The following is a 14224-nucleotide window of genomic DNA, read 5'->3' as shown; positions in this document are numbered from 1 at the left end:
TACGCTGCAATGACTTTTAGACGAATGTTTCCATGTATAACGAGGTCGTGAAATGGAAGGGGGGGGGGGGGGGGGATTTGGTTCCAAAACTGGTTTTATGATTTTGACATGATGTGTCAAGTATGTGTGTTTTTGGTTATATATTAATTTCTACCTTATCTTTACGTCGTCACGTACATGTATAGTCATAAAATATTAACAAGTCGGGAAACTGGGAGCTGGACGCTTCAAGTTTTATACCTGTTTTTGTGTATTTCTTATACTAAAATATTTGAATGGATATTTGTTGCACGTTAGCACGTAATGTATATGCATATATTATGTCAGAATGTTCACTTTAGCGTGATACTGACATTCAAAGTCATAAAATTTTCACTGAAGCGGCAAATTTGACCTATTATAACGTTTGTAATAGTGCGATTTCCACCAAACTTGTTAGGATCATGCTTTATATTACAGCTTATGTTAAAAATTAATTAATAAAATTTTATGATTGCAGGATGATCTTGTAGTGTATCGTTACGGTCTTGAATGAAGGCCCCGATCCAATAAGATTTTCGCGACAACGATTATTACTAACCGGGCAGCGTGTATTGTGTTAGTGTATGCGATAATATAGGACATAATTCTGGATATTTGAATGCAATCTAACTATTATTAACAAAGCTATAGAAGATCAATTGTTTTGCGTTTCACGTAAAGTTATGGCTCACTAAGGCTTGTATAATGTCATCGCTATATAAAGTGAACTTATATGAACGGTGGGTTCCATGGGGATATTTTAGTTTTCCTTTCTTAGTTATTTACATAGCAGTGTTATCAGTGGCGCAACGGCGTCCGGTCGGGCTGTCTTATTAAGGAGCAATAAATTATATTGTATTGAGGACCATCTATTTAAGTAGTTGGCCGGTAGGTCTCTCATATTCTCTTTTTATATCATAGATATTTCCCTTTTAGATTTCTGTTGTAGATAATGTAACTTATATGAATTGGATGACTCAGCCACCGCAGCGCACTGAACCGGATTTTATCCATCATCCTCGAAGGGATTAGAATATCGAGAAGTCTCCTCTGGAACGCGGATAAGAGTTCGTAATTTTTCTTGCTATAAACCCAATTTTCCGAAGAATGTATGAGAACTGCTAAGATCATCTTCCCGTACAGTAGGAGCTTTGACCATATAGTGGGTTGTTTCAAGCGGAACAGTTTTTGTAAGCTGAAATAGGTTCTGTTAGTCTGAGTAGACTGAGCAACGCGGTGATGCCGGTTCGTGCTGCTGTATTTCTCGAGTTCAAAGACTTGTTGGTTTGCTTAGAGTTTTTTCTTTTTGGGAAGCTGTTTTTCCTCTTAAGGGAGGCAATTAAATTAGGAGGTTTTCAAAAACGACTTCTAAAATTTTGTTGGAAAAAATTACATATTAGGAAAAGAGGGCTGCAACTTTTTTTCACCGAATATAGCCATGGGAATGCAATCACTTCAAGGACCCGCTCTCGGAAATTACTCATCCCAAAAATTTGAAAAAAATTATGGTGGTCCATCCACATTGTATCTAGGCCTTAAAATACGTTGCGATATCTGTTTAAATAACATAAATAATAGCATCCTTCTTTTTTAATTTATTGTGGACCCACTTTAAGTCCGCCGTAGATTCATAAATAATATAGGTTTTAATAAGAAGCAGCATATTGGAAAGTTTAGTAGAAATCCTGCTATTAGTAACGAAATTATAGTTAGTCACAATTGTCTCTTTTGCCTCAAATTATCGCTCTAAAAGCTAAAATGTCCGTACCACATCGAATTGAATATCGGATGTATTAAACGTATATACACTATGAACTATATGTAAATGGAATCATCGTGCTCCCAAATATTCTTACATAAAAATCAACAAAACCTATCATACGTGCAGCGCCGGGGTTGATTTTATTTTAATATTTTGCCATTCTTTTTCATATTGGAACTTGACTCAAGAATTCACTGAGTTAAAGTGTTTTGTGTCAGCTTTTCGCTTTTCAGAAAAGCCTGTCTGAGGTGTTGCTGGTTTCCATAATTTTATTAATATCCATTTGCGTGACGCTAGTAGGCGAAATTGCTCTAAATTTCTAATTAGGGAAAACTGAAGTTGATTTGATAATATTTATGTTGAGGCGCAAAATCGTCCCTCCTGAGGTAGTGACTTTTCTGTGAGCTAGGGGGTTAGAATTCATTCAAAGCATTTGTTGTTTGCCGTAAAAAGCGACTAAGGCTAGAGATGTGTGGGCTAGCCACGTGCAACTCTCGCAAAAAATAATTCTTCGGAAACGGCCACTACGCATCGGAATCGCATTGATTTTTCGGCCACTTGCTTTGATCAACGATCAAACGAACGCTCGTTTGCTTCAACTACAACTACAACACTCCTTCCCTTTCCTAATGTTGGGTTAATGCTGGATATACAAAACAAGAGAGGCACTGATATCGACTCTGAACGAGATCATCACAACTATTGGTTTTTTTAATTTAAGACGTATCGCGTGCTGCCTGCCGTTGGAAAAATAATAGCTAAAATTATTCTGCAACGCAGAGGTTAGGTTGGTTTCTGATCTGGATCGTTCTGCACTAACCATATAAACACTTAAACACCTTGTGTGGAGCTCATTCTTCCAATTCAGCTGGTTTTCATCGATTTCGAGAAAGTATTCGACTGCGCGGGCAGGGACCAAATCTGGAATGCTATACGCTATTCCTTTTTGTCATCAATGACGACAGTAACTAGGTGGGCTGGAAGCTCAGCGATTCAATGGATCAAGCAAGGTCGGAGAAAGATAACTACCAACAAAACCAAAGTCCTCGGTATAACAAATCATCGCACTCTTCCTTCCGGCATTAACGATCAGAACATTGGAGGTGTTGTTTCTGCTGTCGGTGGCGCCGAGGTTGATGTTATCCGACCTATTACCAGTGTCAGACTTACCTTCGGTGATTTGTATAAAAGTTGAAAGAGCAGTTATCTCAACAACAACTTAAGTTGAGACTGTTCCGCGACAATGTTCTCGTTGTGATGTTATATGGGAACAGTACATGGAAACTGGTTACTACTTTTATGCGAAAACTCCGAGCCTTCTTTAAGTGTATTCTGATCCGACACAATCATCATCCAGGGCGCAACAATCGGTGTCCGGTCTAGGTCTGCCTTAATAAGGAACTCCAGACCTCTTTTTGCGCCGAGGTCCACCAATTTGATATCCCTAAAAAATGTCTGGCGTCCTGGCCTACGCCAGGGTCTGTCTCGTTTTCTTATTCTACCATAGATATTGTCCTTATATATTTTCGGGCTGGATCATCCTCATCTATAGGTATTAAGTTATCGCGCATCGCAATCTATTGAGCCGAATTTTATCCACAATGTCGTTATGTAGACTGCGGGATCGTCCATTCTCATGTAGGGGGCGAATGTGGCCAAGGGTTCGTAATTTTTCTTGGTAAGAACCCAAGTCTCCGAGGAATACATGAGGACTGGCAAGATCAGTGAGAGACGTTTCGAGCGGAGTAGTTTTTGTAAGCTAAAATAGGCGCTGTAGACTGCCAACAACCGTGCGCGGATATCTTCGTCGTAGCTGTTATCAGATGCGATTTTCCATACTAGATACGACAAATTATCAACGGTCTCAAAGTTCTATTCACCTATCTTTTTTCTTCTCGTTTGCTCGATCTGGATGAAGGTGTTAGAGCGGTATATTTCCGTAGTGTACGGGAGGGTTAAAGTACCATACATTGTTAGAAATTGTTAACCATGATCTATTGACATGGTTGACCAGCACAAACCGATACATACATTACTGATCGTGGTTTTCGTTCAAATCTAAGATTCGCATAACAATTATTCATTTGAATATCATTTATTCGTTATCGGAAATAAGTATTGTTTTATTAATAGTGACAACGTGAAATATGGGAAAATTAAGAGCAATAAGAAACAGGAAGCGTCCGTGAGTAATGTAGTTTATTTCATGTCATTCTAGATTACAAACGCCTGACTAGGATCACCAGAGCACTTCTCACATTAGGAGAATATGCATTTCGTGAAATAACGCCTTATTTGCATAAAGTCGACTCATCGATTGCACCGGAATGGATCATTACTACATTCAATGTAAGTAGCTCAAAATTTAAGGGTAACATCTTAAGAAATTAAAATCTTTTAGAAGCAAGAGCTGCAGTCATCTTTGAAAACATGTATTTTTTTATTAAATTCCATCGGTGTTAAGTTAAACGTAATTTTTACTGCAATATTTCTGGAAATTCATATGTACTTGTTCATGAAAATTTATGCCGATTTAGGTGAAAGGAAGATTCACCGGAGGTTATTAAATGATGTCCAAATATGTATATATATATATCAAACTGCTGCTGCCCTTTACTCACATTTATTGTAGCTACCAATTATTTTATCTTTCTAGACGGGCGCCATTTTTTTGAAAGGACGAGACGATATATTTTTATATGAGTTCTTGGAAGATCTTTGTGGAGATAAAATGCAGCCATTTATGCTATATTTTTATAGTAAAATAATTTTTAAAATTTTTCGTAATGGACATTATTCTAACTGGAATTTTCTCACAGGATATTTAGAGTGCTCTACAACCAAAAAGTTTATCTCACTGAGAAAAGCAACGTATAAAATCCCATCGAAGGTTGGATTAAGATGCCTCGAAAGGCGATTGCCGAGGACTGAAAACGTCGCGATGTATTTTCCAGAAGCAGCACCATCAATTATAAAACCGAAAAGAATTGGATTCCGCTTTGCTGGATGCAGGCCTGTCTTGTTAAAAGCAAAGCCACATATGAAAATGGAGAAATGCTTTAAACAAAGCCCAATAAGTAAATTCCAGGAAAAAGTAGTAATTGCGCGGCGAAAACTGTTAAAACCTTTGATCAATGAAAAGAAATATCTTAGACTCAGTAATTTTTGTTTTACCCAAATATAGGTTATTGTAGAAGGAATAAAAAGATGTGAAAGGTTTCGCCAATGGTATCGTTTTATTGTTTTCACGCGAATTTTCTAAGAAATGATAAGCAACTTCGAGGGTGTACATCAACTTTTTATTTCTAAATTACTATTCTATTTTTTCTTTGCCTCCTTCGCGCCTTGCATGACCTCCAACTGACTTTTTAATTCCAGTAACTCCCGGTCTGGAACGTAGCGCAACTCCTCTTGTTCTTCACTAGCTTCCATCACGTTCAATGTTACGCCTTCCGGCAGGGCAGCTTGGGCGATTCGTAAAAATGTTGGGTATGTTGGGGCGTCGAGATCGGTTATCTGTTCAATATAATTTAGTTAGAGGAAGAATCTTATGTGAAGAGCTTTAGCTTTACCTGAATGTTTCTCTCATACATTGTAAGTTTGTATTCTGCATCAACAGTGGATGAGGCGGGTTTAAATTTTTGCACTTGGAGATGTTGAGGCGGTAAAGCATAACTGCAAAGACAAATTTTGATAAAATGTCAATTGTTCTATTTTTTTGGCAAAAATGTACCTATCAAATGCATGGCCCCTAACCAAGAAGACTACACAGGAGGAGAAGCTGCTTAGGCAAACTTTAAATTTTAAGGGGACAAAAAAGATGGTGGGCGACGTTCGTCAGTAGAGATCGCGGAAGCGTACTGCACATCTTCACGTATTGGTTTTAATTTGCGCGTGTGTGATGGTGTGAGTGCAATCGGTTAAATGCCTATATCTGTCGGTTTGTATCTGACATAATTTACTTTCAAACAGAGTGCCATTAAAATAAATGTTTCGGTGGGAAAAAAGATTGTTAGTTCCTGTTGTAAAGATTGTGCAGTAAAGGCAGTATATAAATAAGTCAGAATACCGGAAGCTCGCGCTTTGGGTATAAAGGTTTTGTGTTCCACTTTTTTCTATCCGCATATAGCTACAAATCCAACATATTCCTTCATCTTTTTTCAAACTACAAGACATATTACGCTCACCCTAAACAAACAAACTGTCTATTTCCGAACACTGTAGACATACATGCACATATATAAATTGATCGTACCCATATTTCCGATTTACTTCGTGCAAAAGCATTCATATGTGCATATATAGTACGTATATTAAATACCGCTGGTTTAATGTACAAATATCTCTATCTGAATTAGGCACTACCCGCAAAGTTCATTAGCACGCATATATTATATACCTACATACACACATGAGAGAGAGAGTGCACGAAATTCACAAAAAATGGCACAAGGGGGGTTGCTGGGTAAATTTCTAAAATGTGGAAATATACTGTTATTAACTTTGATTGGTATTTGTGGAGATATCGGAACCGGATATATTTTGAGGCCTAGATTTCGTAGAGAGGCACCACTGTGATTTTTTTTCAGATTTTTCGGTTGGATAGGTTCTGAAAACGAGACCTGTTACACTTTTTGGAGGTCATATTTTGAGCCCTCACTCCCCTATGTTTCACCCAATATCAAATATTGAACTAGTTTCGAAAAGTAATAATTGAGAGCTTTCATTTGATACCCCACATGGCTACATTCTGTGAAAAAAATTGCACCCTGCATTTACATGCATGGGGAGCCCCCCTTAACCTTATTACACAGACAGCACCGACTCGATTCTAATAAGGTTTTGTTTCACACAAAACCTTAAAAAGGGGAATGGACGAACGAAAATTTTCTATATTTGCGAACTGCATTTTGATAAGAGTTGTTTTTTTGAAGATGGAATGAGAAGATAATGTGTTAGTGATAGTACCACGGAAGAAATTGCTATTGAAAAAGGATGCTACGCCCTCAATTTTTAAGGTTTTGTGTAAAACAAAACCTTATTAAAATCGATTCAATGTCTGTCTGTCACACGCATTTTTCTCCAAAACGGCTGAACCGATCCGAACGAAATTTGGTGGACAGATGGGAACTATGAAATCCCACGCATACAGCGAGTGGCATAAATTTAGGTGGAGTTTAAAGGGAGGCTCCCCATACATGCACAGGGAGGATTCAAAAATTTCACCGGATATAGTTGTGTAGGGTATCAAATGAAAGGTCTCGATTTGTACTTTCCGAAACTGACATTAGTTTTGGCATAAATTGCAAAGTGCGTGAGTAAGGAGTCAAAATGTACGCACTTGAAGTAAGACAGGACTCATTTCCGGAAACTACCCAACCTAAAAATCCGAAAAAATCAGGGTGGTAGATGAAATCTAGGCCTCAAAATATGTCCCATTCCGATATCTGCTCAAATAAACTTACTAATAGTATATTACTACTTTTTAGAAATTTACTGAAAAACCCCCCTTAAATTCATCCTAGGACTTCCGAATTTTGTACCAGCATAGGGGATAATAATTCGTATATATGTGCTAAATTTCATAGAAATCCGGCAATTAACGCCAAAGTTATAGCAGTTCAAACTTATCAATTTCGTGCTAATTAACAGCATTCTAAGCCATACAAATAAGATGCTGACGTCATAATTAACGAGAATAATTGACATTCGAGTGAAATATTAAAATTCCATTCAAGAAGAATCTAATTCTCCCTAGCCCTTTTTTATATTTGATGTTGGTTAAATTGTTCGCATTTGCTAATAATATTAAACTCAGAGTGTGGAGCGTATGAGGTTGAATATTTCAATGCAGTGCTTTCCATCAAATGATTTACAAATTAAATTACTTTCTAAAAAATAGAGGCCAATAGAATTTTTAACTATGTGACACGGAACTGTCAGGCTCATCGCTCCTCACATCTTCTTCTTTTTCTTCAGCCTTCAGTTCACAATCGGGGTCGGCTCGTCGTGATGGGTTTCGTCATTTTATTTTATCAAATGATAGCCTGATCAGGATGTAATCGCGAGACCTTCAAATCCCCATCCTGTGTATCATGCGACCATTGTTTTGGCCGGCTTTTTGGTTGCTTACCATTGACTTCGATGTTCTAACCAATACTGGTTGTTGAATTCTCGTTAGCGTGAATTACGTGACCACACCATTGAAAACGCCTCTCTCGCAGTTTTTCCACGATCGGTGCAAACCCATATCGATCACGGATATTCTCATTTCAGACGTGATAAAAACGTGTCACGCTACCAGTGCAATGTACTTCCCCATTACCGCAAGACGCCGTTCATTGTCCTTTATAGTCAACACTCAAACTATAGAGAGTGGCAGACGGACGACATTGCAGTAAATTTTAGATTTGGGACGTGCGCTGATACGTCGATCACAAAGAACACCAGTTGGGGAATGCCACTTCATCCAGGTGGCATTAATGCGTGAAACAATTTCATTACGCAGTTCTCCATTGGCTGATAGCGTCGACTCGAGATTTTTAAATCGCTGATGGCAATCGCAATGGCTGTAACCTGCCCAGAACTGAACGATTTCAATATCTCGGGTCAATGCTATAAGCCAATGGAGAACTATGTTATGCTCCTCACATAGGGAAACACAAAACCTTTTATACCTGAAGCGTCAAGCTTCCGGTTTCCCGACTTGTTAATGTTAGTTCTGCTGCGGGTCATGGTATGCAAGTTAATGAGTTTTTACTTATTGCTGAAATCTACCAAAGATTCAAATGTTGAAAGGTCAGAAAATTTCAAGACATTATTAACATCGCAAAACCTTCACGAACATAGAAATAAAGACCAATGTAAAAAAACTTTTGGACTTTATAATTGGGTAAAATGTTAGCGAAGCAAAAGTATTTAGACATGATTACAACATGGAAAGCCTCAATGATTATTTACAATCGTATTTTTCCGGCTTCATTACAAGAAAAATTGAAAACTGGACGAACTGCTTGGAATGCAATACCTCAGCTCAGGCGATTTCGTGAATAACCAGATGATTAGCCTCCAAACTTACGGCTGCTTTAAATATCCATCCGATCGCATTTTGCCATTGCTTACCGCGCTTGAAAAAGTAGTTTTACAAACTATACAACAGGAGCAACTAAGCACCCATACATTCGGCCACATAGCCAAGAACATGTTATCAGAAAAGTTGAGCTTCATCGGTTGCGATGCACATAGAAAAGCGCTAACCAGGAGGGTAATAAGCTATTATTTATTCACTTGCTTGAAAATACTATTCAAGACGCACAATCCGGTTTTTAATATCGCTCGTGAAGAAGTGACAAAGCATAGGAAGTTATGCGTACTGGTTGGGGGCAATGTATCCATTAACTATTACTCATCAAATTTAAATAAAAGAGGGAAGAAAAGGAAAATTAAAGCGGAAGACGGATCGCAGTTTTCCAGTAAACGGTGGCCGATCCGTATTACAACTATAGAGACAAAGGCAGGACCATTGACATTGATTCAAAATAACTATTAAGAGAATGTTACAAATCCTATTTAAACCGTTTTAAAATATTTTATTAAAAGTTCATTCTATTTTCCATTTAACATTTTTCTAAAATCTTCGTTATATTATGCTTAGTACCTATAGCTAATTTTATTTACACTTTATCATCATCGTCAACGGCGCAACAACCGGTATCCGGTCTAGGCCTGCCTTAATAAGGAACTCCAGACATCCCAATTCGATATCCCTAAAAGCTTTCTGGCTTCCTGACCTACGCCATTGCTCCATCTCAGCCAGGGTCTGTCTCGTCTTCTTTTTCTACTATAGATATTGCCTTTATAGACTTTCCGGGCTAGATCATCCTCATCCATACGGATTATGTCCGGATAGCTGAGTGGTTAGAGCAGAAGGCTGTCATACGGAAGGTCGCGGTTCAAATCTGACTGGTTGCAGTGGGATTTGTATCGTGATTTGACGTCGGATACCAGTCCACTCAGCTGTGAATGAATACCTGAGTCAAATCAGGGTAATAATCTCGGGCGAGCGCAATGCTGACCACATTGCCTCTTACAGTGTACTGTAGTGTATCGTTACGGTCTTGAATGAAGTGCTCTAACACACTTCAAGGCCCTGATCCAATATGGATTGTTGGGCCAATGATTATTATTATACGGATTAAGTGACCCGCCTACCGTAACCTATTGAGCCGGATTTTATTCACAACTTGACGGTCATCGTGTCGCTCATAGATTTCGTCGTTATGTAGGCTACGGAATCGTCCATCCTCATTCTCTCGAACGCGGCCAAGAGTTGAAAGTTTTCTTGCTAAGAACCCAAGTTTCCGAGGAATAAATGAGGACTGGCAAATTCATTGTCTTGTACAGTAAGAGCTTTGACCCTATGGTGAGATGTTTCGAGCGGAACAGTTTTTATAAGCTGAAATAGGCTCTGTTGGCTGACAACAACCGTACGCAGATTTCATCATCGTAGCTGTTATCAGTTGATTTTCGACCCTAGATGGGAGAAACTATCAACGGTCTCAAAGTTGTATTCTTCTATTTTTATTCTTCCCGTTTGACCAGTGCGACTTGGGGGTCAAGCAGTGCACTCCCTGAGGCCAACCTATCTCTCTGAGGATGAGGTGTCTCTCTTCCAGGTTCCTGTTCCACCATGGTACATTCTTTGATGACTTAGCTGTCTTAGCCGGACAGCTGGCCTCATAAGACGACTGTTTATAGTTCCAGTTCGCTCCTGATGTCACCGCCCCCTTGAAGGTGGGCAATATTATTGCTCAAGTGCATTGCATAGAATTCCCAATCTGTTCTCCTGGGATTCCTTATTATTCTTTTTATTTCGGAGTTACCCCCAATGTCGAATCTGATTATCCTGTGATCATAGAGGGCTCATCCGGCACCGTCCAATTCCTGACCATCCAGTTCATTAAAGTATTTCCTAGAGTTATGTCTAGTACCTCCTGTCTAGTCATCATCATCAACGCCGCAACAATAAGAAACTCCAGACATCCCAGTTTTGTGCCGAAGTCCACCAATTCGATATCCCTAAAAGCTGTCTGGCGACCTGACTTAAGCCATCGCTCCATGTCAGGCCTTCTTTTTCTACCATAGATATTGCCCTTATACACTTTCTGGGCTGGTTCATCCTCATCCATACGGATTAAGTGACCCACCCACCGTAACCTATGGAGCCGGATTTTATCACAACTGGACGGTCATAGTATCGCTCATAGATTTCGTCGTTATGTAGGCTACGGAATCGTCCATCCTCATGTAAGGGGCCAAAAATTCTTCGGAGGATTCTTCTCTCGAACGCGGCCAAGAGCAATTGTTAAGAATCCAAGTCCCCGTCTTCGAGCCTAGATCAACGGTCTCAAAGTTGTAGTCTCCTATCTTTATACTTCCCGTTTGACCAGTGCGGTTTGATGTTGTTGGTTGGCTGGTTTTTGGTGCTGACGTTGCCACCATATACTTTGTCTTGCCTTCATTGATTTGCAGCCCAACATCTCGCACCGCCCAGTCGATCTGGATGAAGGTAGTTTGTAGGTCTCGGGTCGTTCTTGCCATGATGTCTATGTCGTTAGCATAGGCCAGTAGTTGGGTGGACTTAAAGAGGATCGTACCAACAGAAACTGCTTTATATTAGCTGGCGGATATACTACCGGATGTCATAGAAACAAAAGAAATAGCACTGGGTGCGTTTTTGGATATCGAAGGAGCATTCGACAACACATTGCACACAGAGATGCCCTGAGCCGCGAGGGAGCGGGAAACACGCTGACATTTTGGATGGGGAAAATGCTAGAAAGCAGGCCTATAGAGGTACCGACAGATACAAATTCTATTGTTATGAACACTACTCAAGGTTGTCCACAGGGCGGGGAATTATCGCTGCTTATGTGGAGTATGGTAATGGACGAACTCCTGGGCGTGGTAACAACTACTGGAATACAGGCCCAGTGTTACGCGGAGGACATTGTTTTAATCTGTAGGGGCAAATATGAACATACCCTATGTGATAGAATTCAAACTGGACTAAGGGTTACTAGTGCCTGGGGCAGGAGGGTGGGACTGTAGATAAATCCAGCCAAAACCACCGTAGTACAATTCATTAGGAAACGTAAGCTTGATCACCTGAGAGCCATAAAGTTACATACATGGAGGTGAAACGAGAAACAGAGGTCAAATATTTGAGCAGTACGCTAGACCAAAAATTACTCTGGAAGACACATGTCAGAAAGCCACGAAGGCTCTGATGACTTGTACGTCCATAGCAGGAAAACAGTGGGGTTGCAGCCCGAAAATACTACTTTAGATATATATTGCAATATTAAGGCCAATGATTACCTATGGAGCAGTAATCTGGGCAGCACACAAGTCAGTGCATTATACAAACTCTAAAGACTGGCTTGCGTGTGTATCAGTGAAGCAATGAGGACATGCCTAACGGCATCCCTGGAGGTCCTTCTGGGATTAACCCCTCTCCATCTGCACATAGAGATGAAGGCAAGGAGGGCAATATTCAGTATGGCCGGGAGCACAGTGAGGCGGGGAGCTGCCTAAACCGAAGGAAGATTGACATTCTTTTAGGTGGTATCCCGAAATACTGATACCAAGGAATAACATTACGACGAGGTTTCACTTTGATAAGAAGTTTGAAACACGTTGGAGTAATAAAGCAAACTGGAAGAGCGAGGCTGCGACATACGGCTTAAACCAGCAACAGCAGAGGGAGCCAGTGCCGGTGTCATTGATCCAAGAAAAATGTACTTGGAGCCAATGGATAGATACGCTAGCATATTCCAGGCGGAAATGTATGCCATAGACGGATGTGCCTACTTCAATCTCCAAAGGAACTGCAGGGGGCAGAACATTGTTTTTTTCACTGACAGCCAAGCAGCGATCAAGGAACTTAGGTCCAACCAGGTGAAATCTAAACTGGTATGGGAATGCCTTGAGAGATTGAATACGCTCGGCTCGTAAAACAAGGTCTGGATACTCTGGGTTCTAGGTGATGCTGGGTTGGAAGGCAACGAGGCAGCGGAGGAACTAGCCAAGCAGGGACATGGGCCAGAACCCTTCTGTGGAATCGGAAACGGTTTCAAGGCTATGACATTAAAAAATGAAGAGGAACGGTTGAGGAAACTATACTGGGCGGGCCTACCAGGAATAGAGCAGTTCAAGGTGCTTATTGGAGGATACGAACCCATGCGCACAAAGGATTACTTAAACCTCACCAAAAAGAACCTCCGAATCATAGTAGGAATTCTCACTGATCACTGTCGGCTAAACTATCACCTAGGGAAGCTAGGGATATCTACGAATACTGCCTGCAGGTTCTGTGCGGAGTGTGATGAAACCTCTATACACGTTCTGGAACAGTGTCCGGCACTTGGGCAAAGTAGGTCCAGCCATCTGGAGGAACACTTAATACCAGATGCAAAGTTGAAATGGAAGTAGGGAATATAGTAAAATTCCTGACGGTTATGGGCTTTCGTGAGATACTGTTATTACACCCTATAACCAGCAAAAGGGGCACAATGGTTCTTCAAGGAGGCGGTGGGACCTTCGCTTAACAGAATAATAATAATAGCTACAAACGCTGCGGTGTGCGGAATTAATGATAAACCTAAATGTGGCAAATAAACCAATAACTAACTGAATAAAACAATTAATAATGGACAGCGAGGACCGTATCAACTCAAACTGCTAGTTCGCAGGCGCGCTGAGAGACAAACCTTATTCAAATAATAACAACAATCAGACACTGCGATATGGCCGCACACCATTGAAGAGAAGAATTTGCCCAGCACAATACTATGTTCCGTGCATCCCTCCTGCACAAAGTGTGAGACACCCAATGTTTTCAGTTATCCTATCCTCGATGCGGTTATTTGCTAATCGCTGTAGGATTCAATGCATTCCAAACTTACCAATCCGAGACATCCAAATCCATATATTCCGCGACGCCGTGAAGGAACTTCTGGTAACTCTCGAGAACTGGGTAGTCATACCCCTTGATTTGGAAATTGAGTGCTTCATATTGTGGGTATTTGGGTTCCAAAAGCTAGAAAACCAATGGATTGTTAGGATGCCAATCTGAAGGCAATACAAACTTACTTCCAAGTAGTCTGGTTCATAAATGCCTCTCTTCGGTCCATTGTTTGTGTGAAACCTTGCGCGCCCGGTGCCGGCAATTGAACGACGTGGGATACGAAGCAACTATAAGAGATTTATGTAGTTACCGCTTTTCATTTTTCCATCATGAATGCAACAATCTCACCCCTCGAAACATTCTAACGTCAACCAAACGAGCTCCAACGATAAAGTCAGGTTAGGTAATAAGAACAGCTGAGCGCTGCTGGGAATTCGCAACATGCAATCGTTCCGAAAGCATTGCCGCAATCG

General features: G+C 40.4%; 2 protein-coding genes across 3 annotated transcripts in view; one reads left to right on the top strand and one right to left on the bottom strand.

Moving 5' to 3' along the window:
- LOC119649135 overlaps positions 1 to 5010 on the top strand; it is a 33984-nt gene extending 28974 nt beyond the window's left edge. For both annotated transcript variants that reach the window (XM_038051151.1, XM_038051143.1), the window contains exons 7-9: positions 4002 to 4132; positions 4440 to 4542; positions 4603 to 5010. In XM_038051151.1, the coding sequence (XP_037907079.1) occupies positions 4002 to 4132; positions 4440 to 4542; positions 4603 to 4967 (599 nt within the window). In that variant the 3' untranslated portion in view covers positions 4968 to 5010. The remainder of the gene's footprint in view (positions 1 to 4001; positions 4133 to 4439; positions 4543 to 4602) is intronic.
- Positions 4994 to 14216, bottom strand: LOC119649163 (probable 28S ribosomal protein S10, mitochondrial). Its single transcript, XM_038051187.1, has 5 exons — positions 14100 to 14216; positions 13937 to 14038; positions 13750 to 13883; positions 5356 to 5458; positions 4994 to 5299 (listed from the first exon to the last, which is right to left on the bottom strand). Exons 1-5 carry the CDS (start codon positions 14109 to 14111, stop codon positions 5102 to 5104), a joined length of 549 nt encoding a protein of 182 aa, XP_037907115.1. The 5' UTR covers positions 14112 to 14216; the 3' UTR covers positions 4994 to 5101.
- Between the last annotated feature and the right edge of the window lie 8 nt (positions 14217 to 14224).

The sequence above is a fragment of the Hermetia illucens genome, chromosome 1 (genome assembly GCF_905115235.1).
Source record: "Hermetia illucens chromosome 1, iHerIll2.2.curated.20191125, whole genome shotgun sequence".
NCBI lineage: Eukaryota > Metazoa > Arthropoda > Insecta > Diptera > Stratiomyidae > Hermetia > Hermetia illucens.
This window is presented reverse-complemented; position numbering and strand designations above follow the sequence as displayed.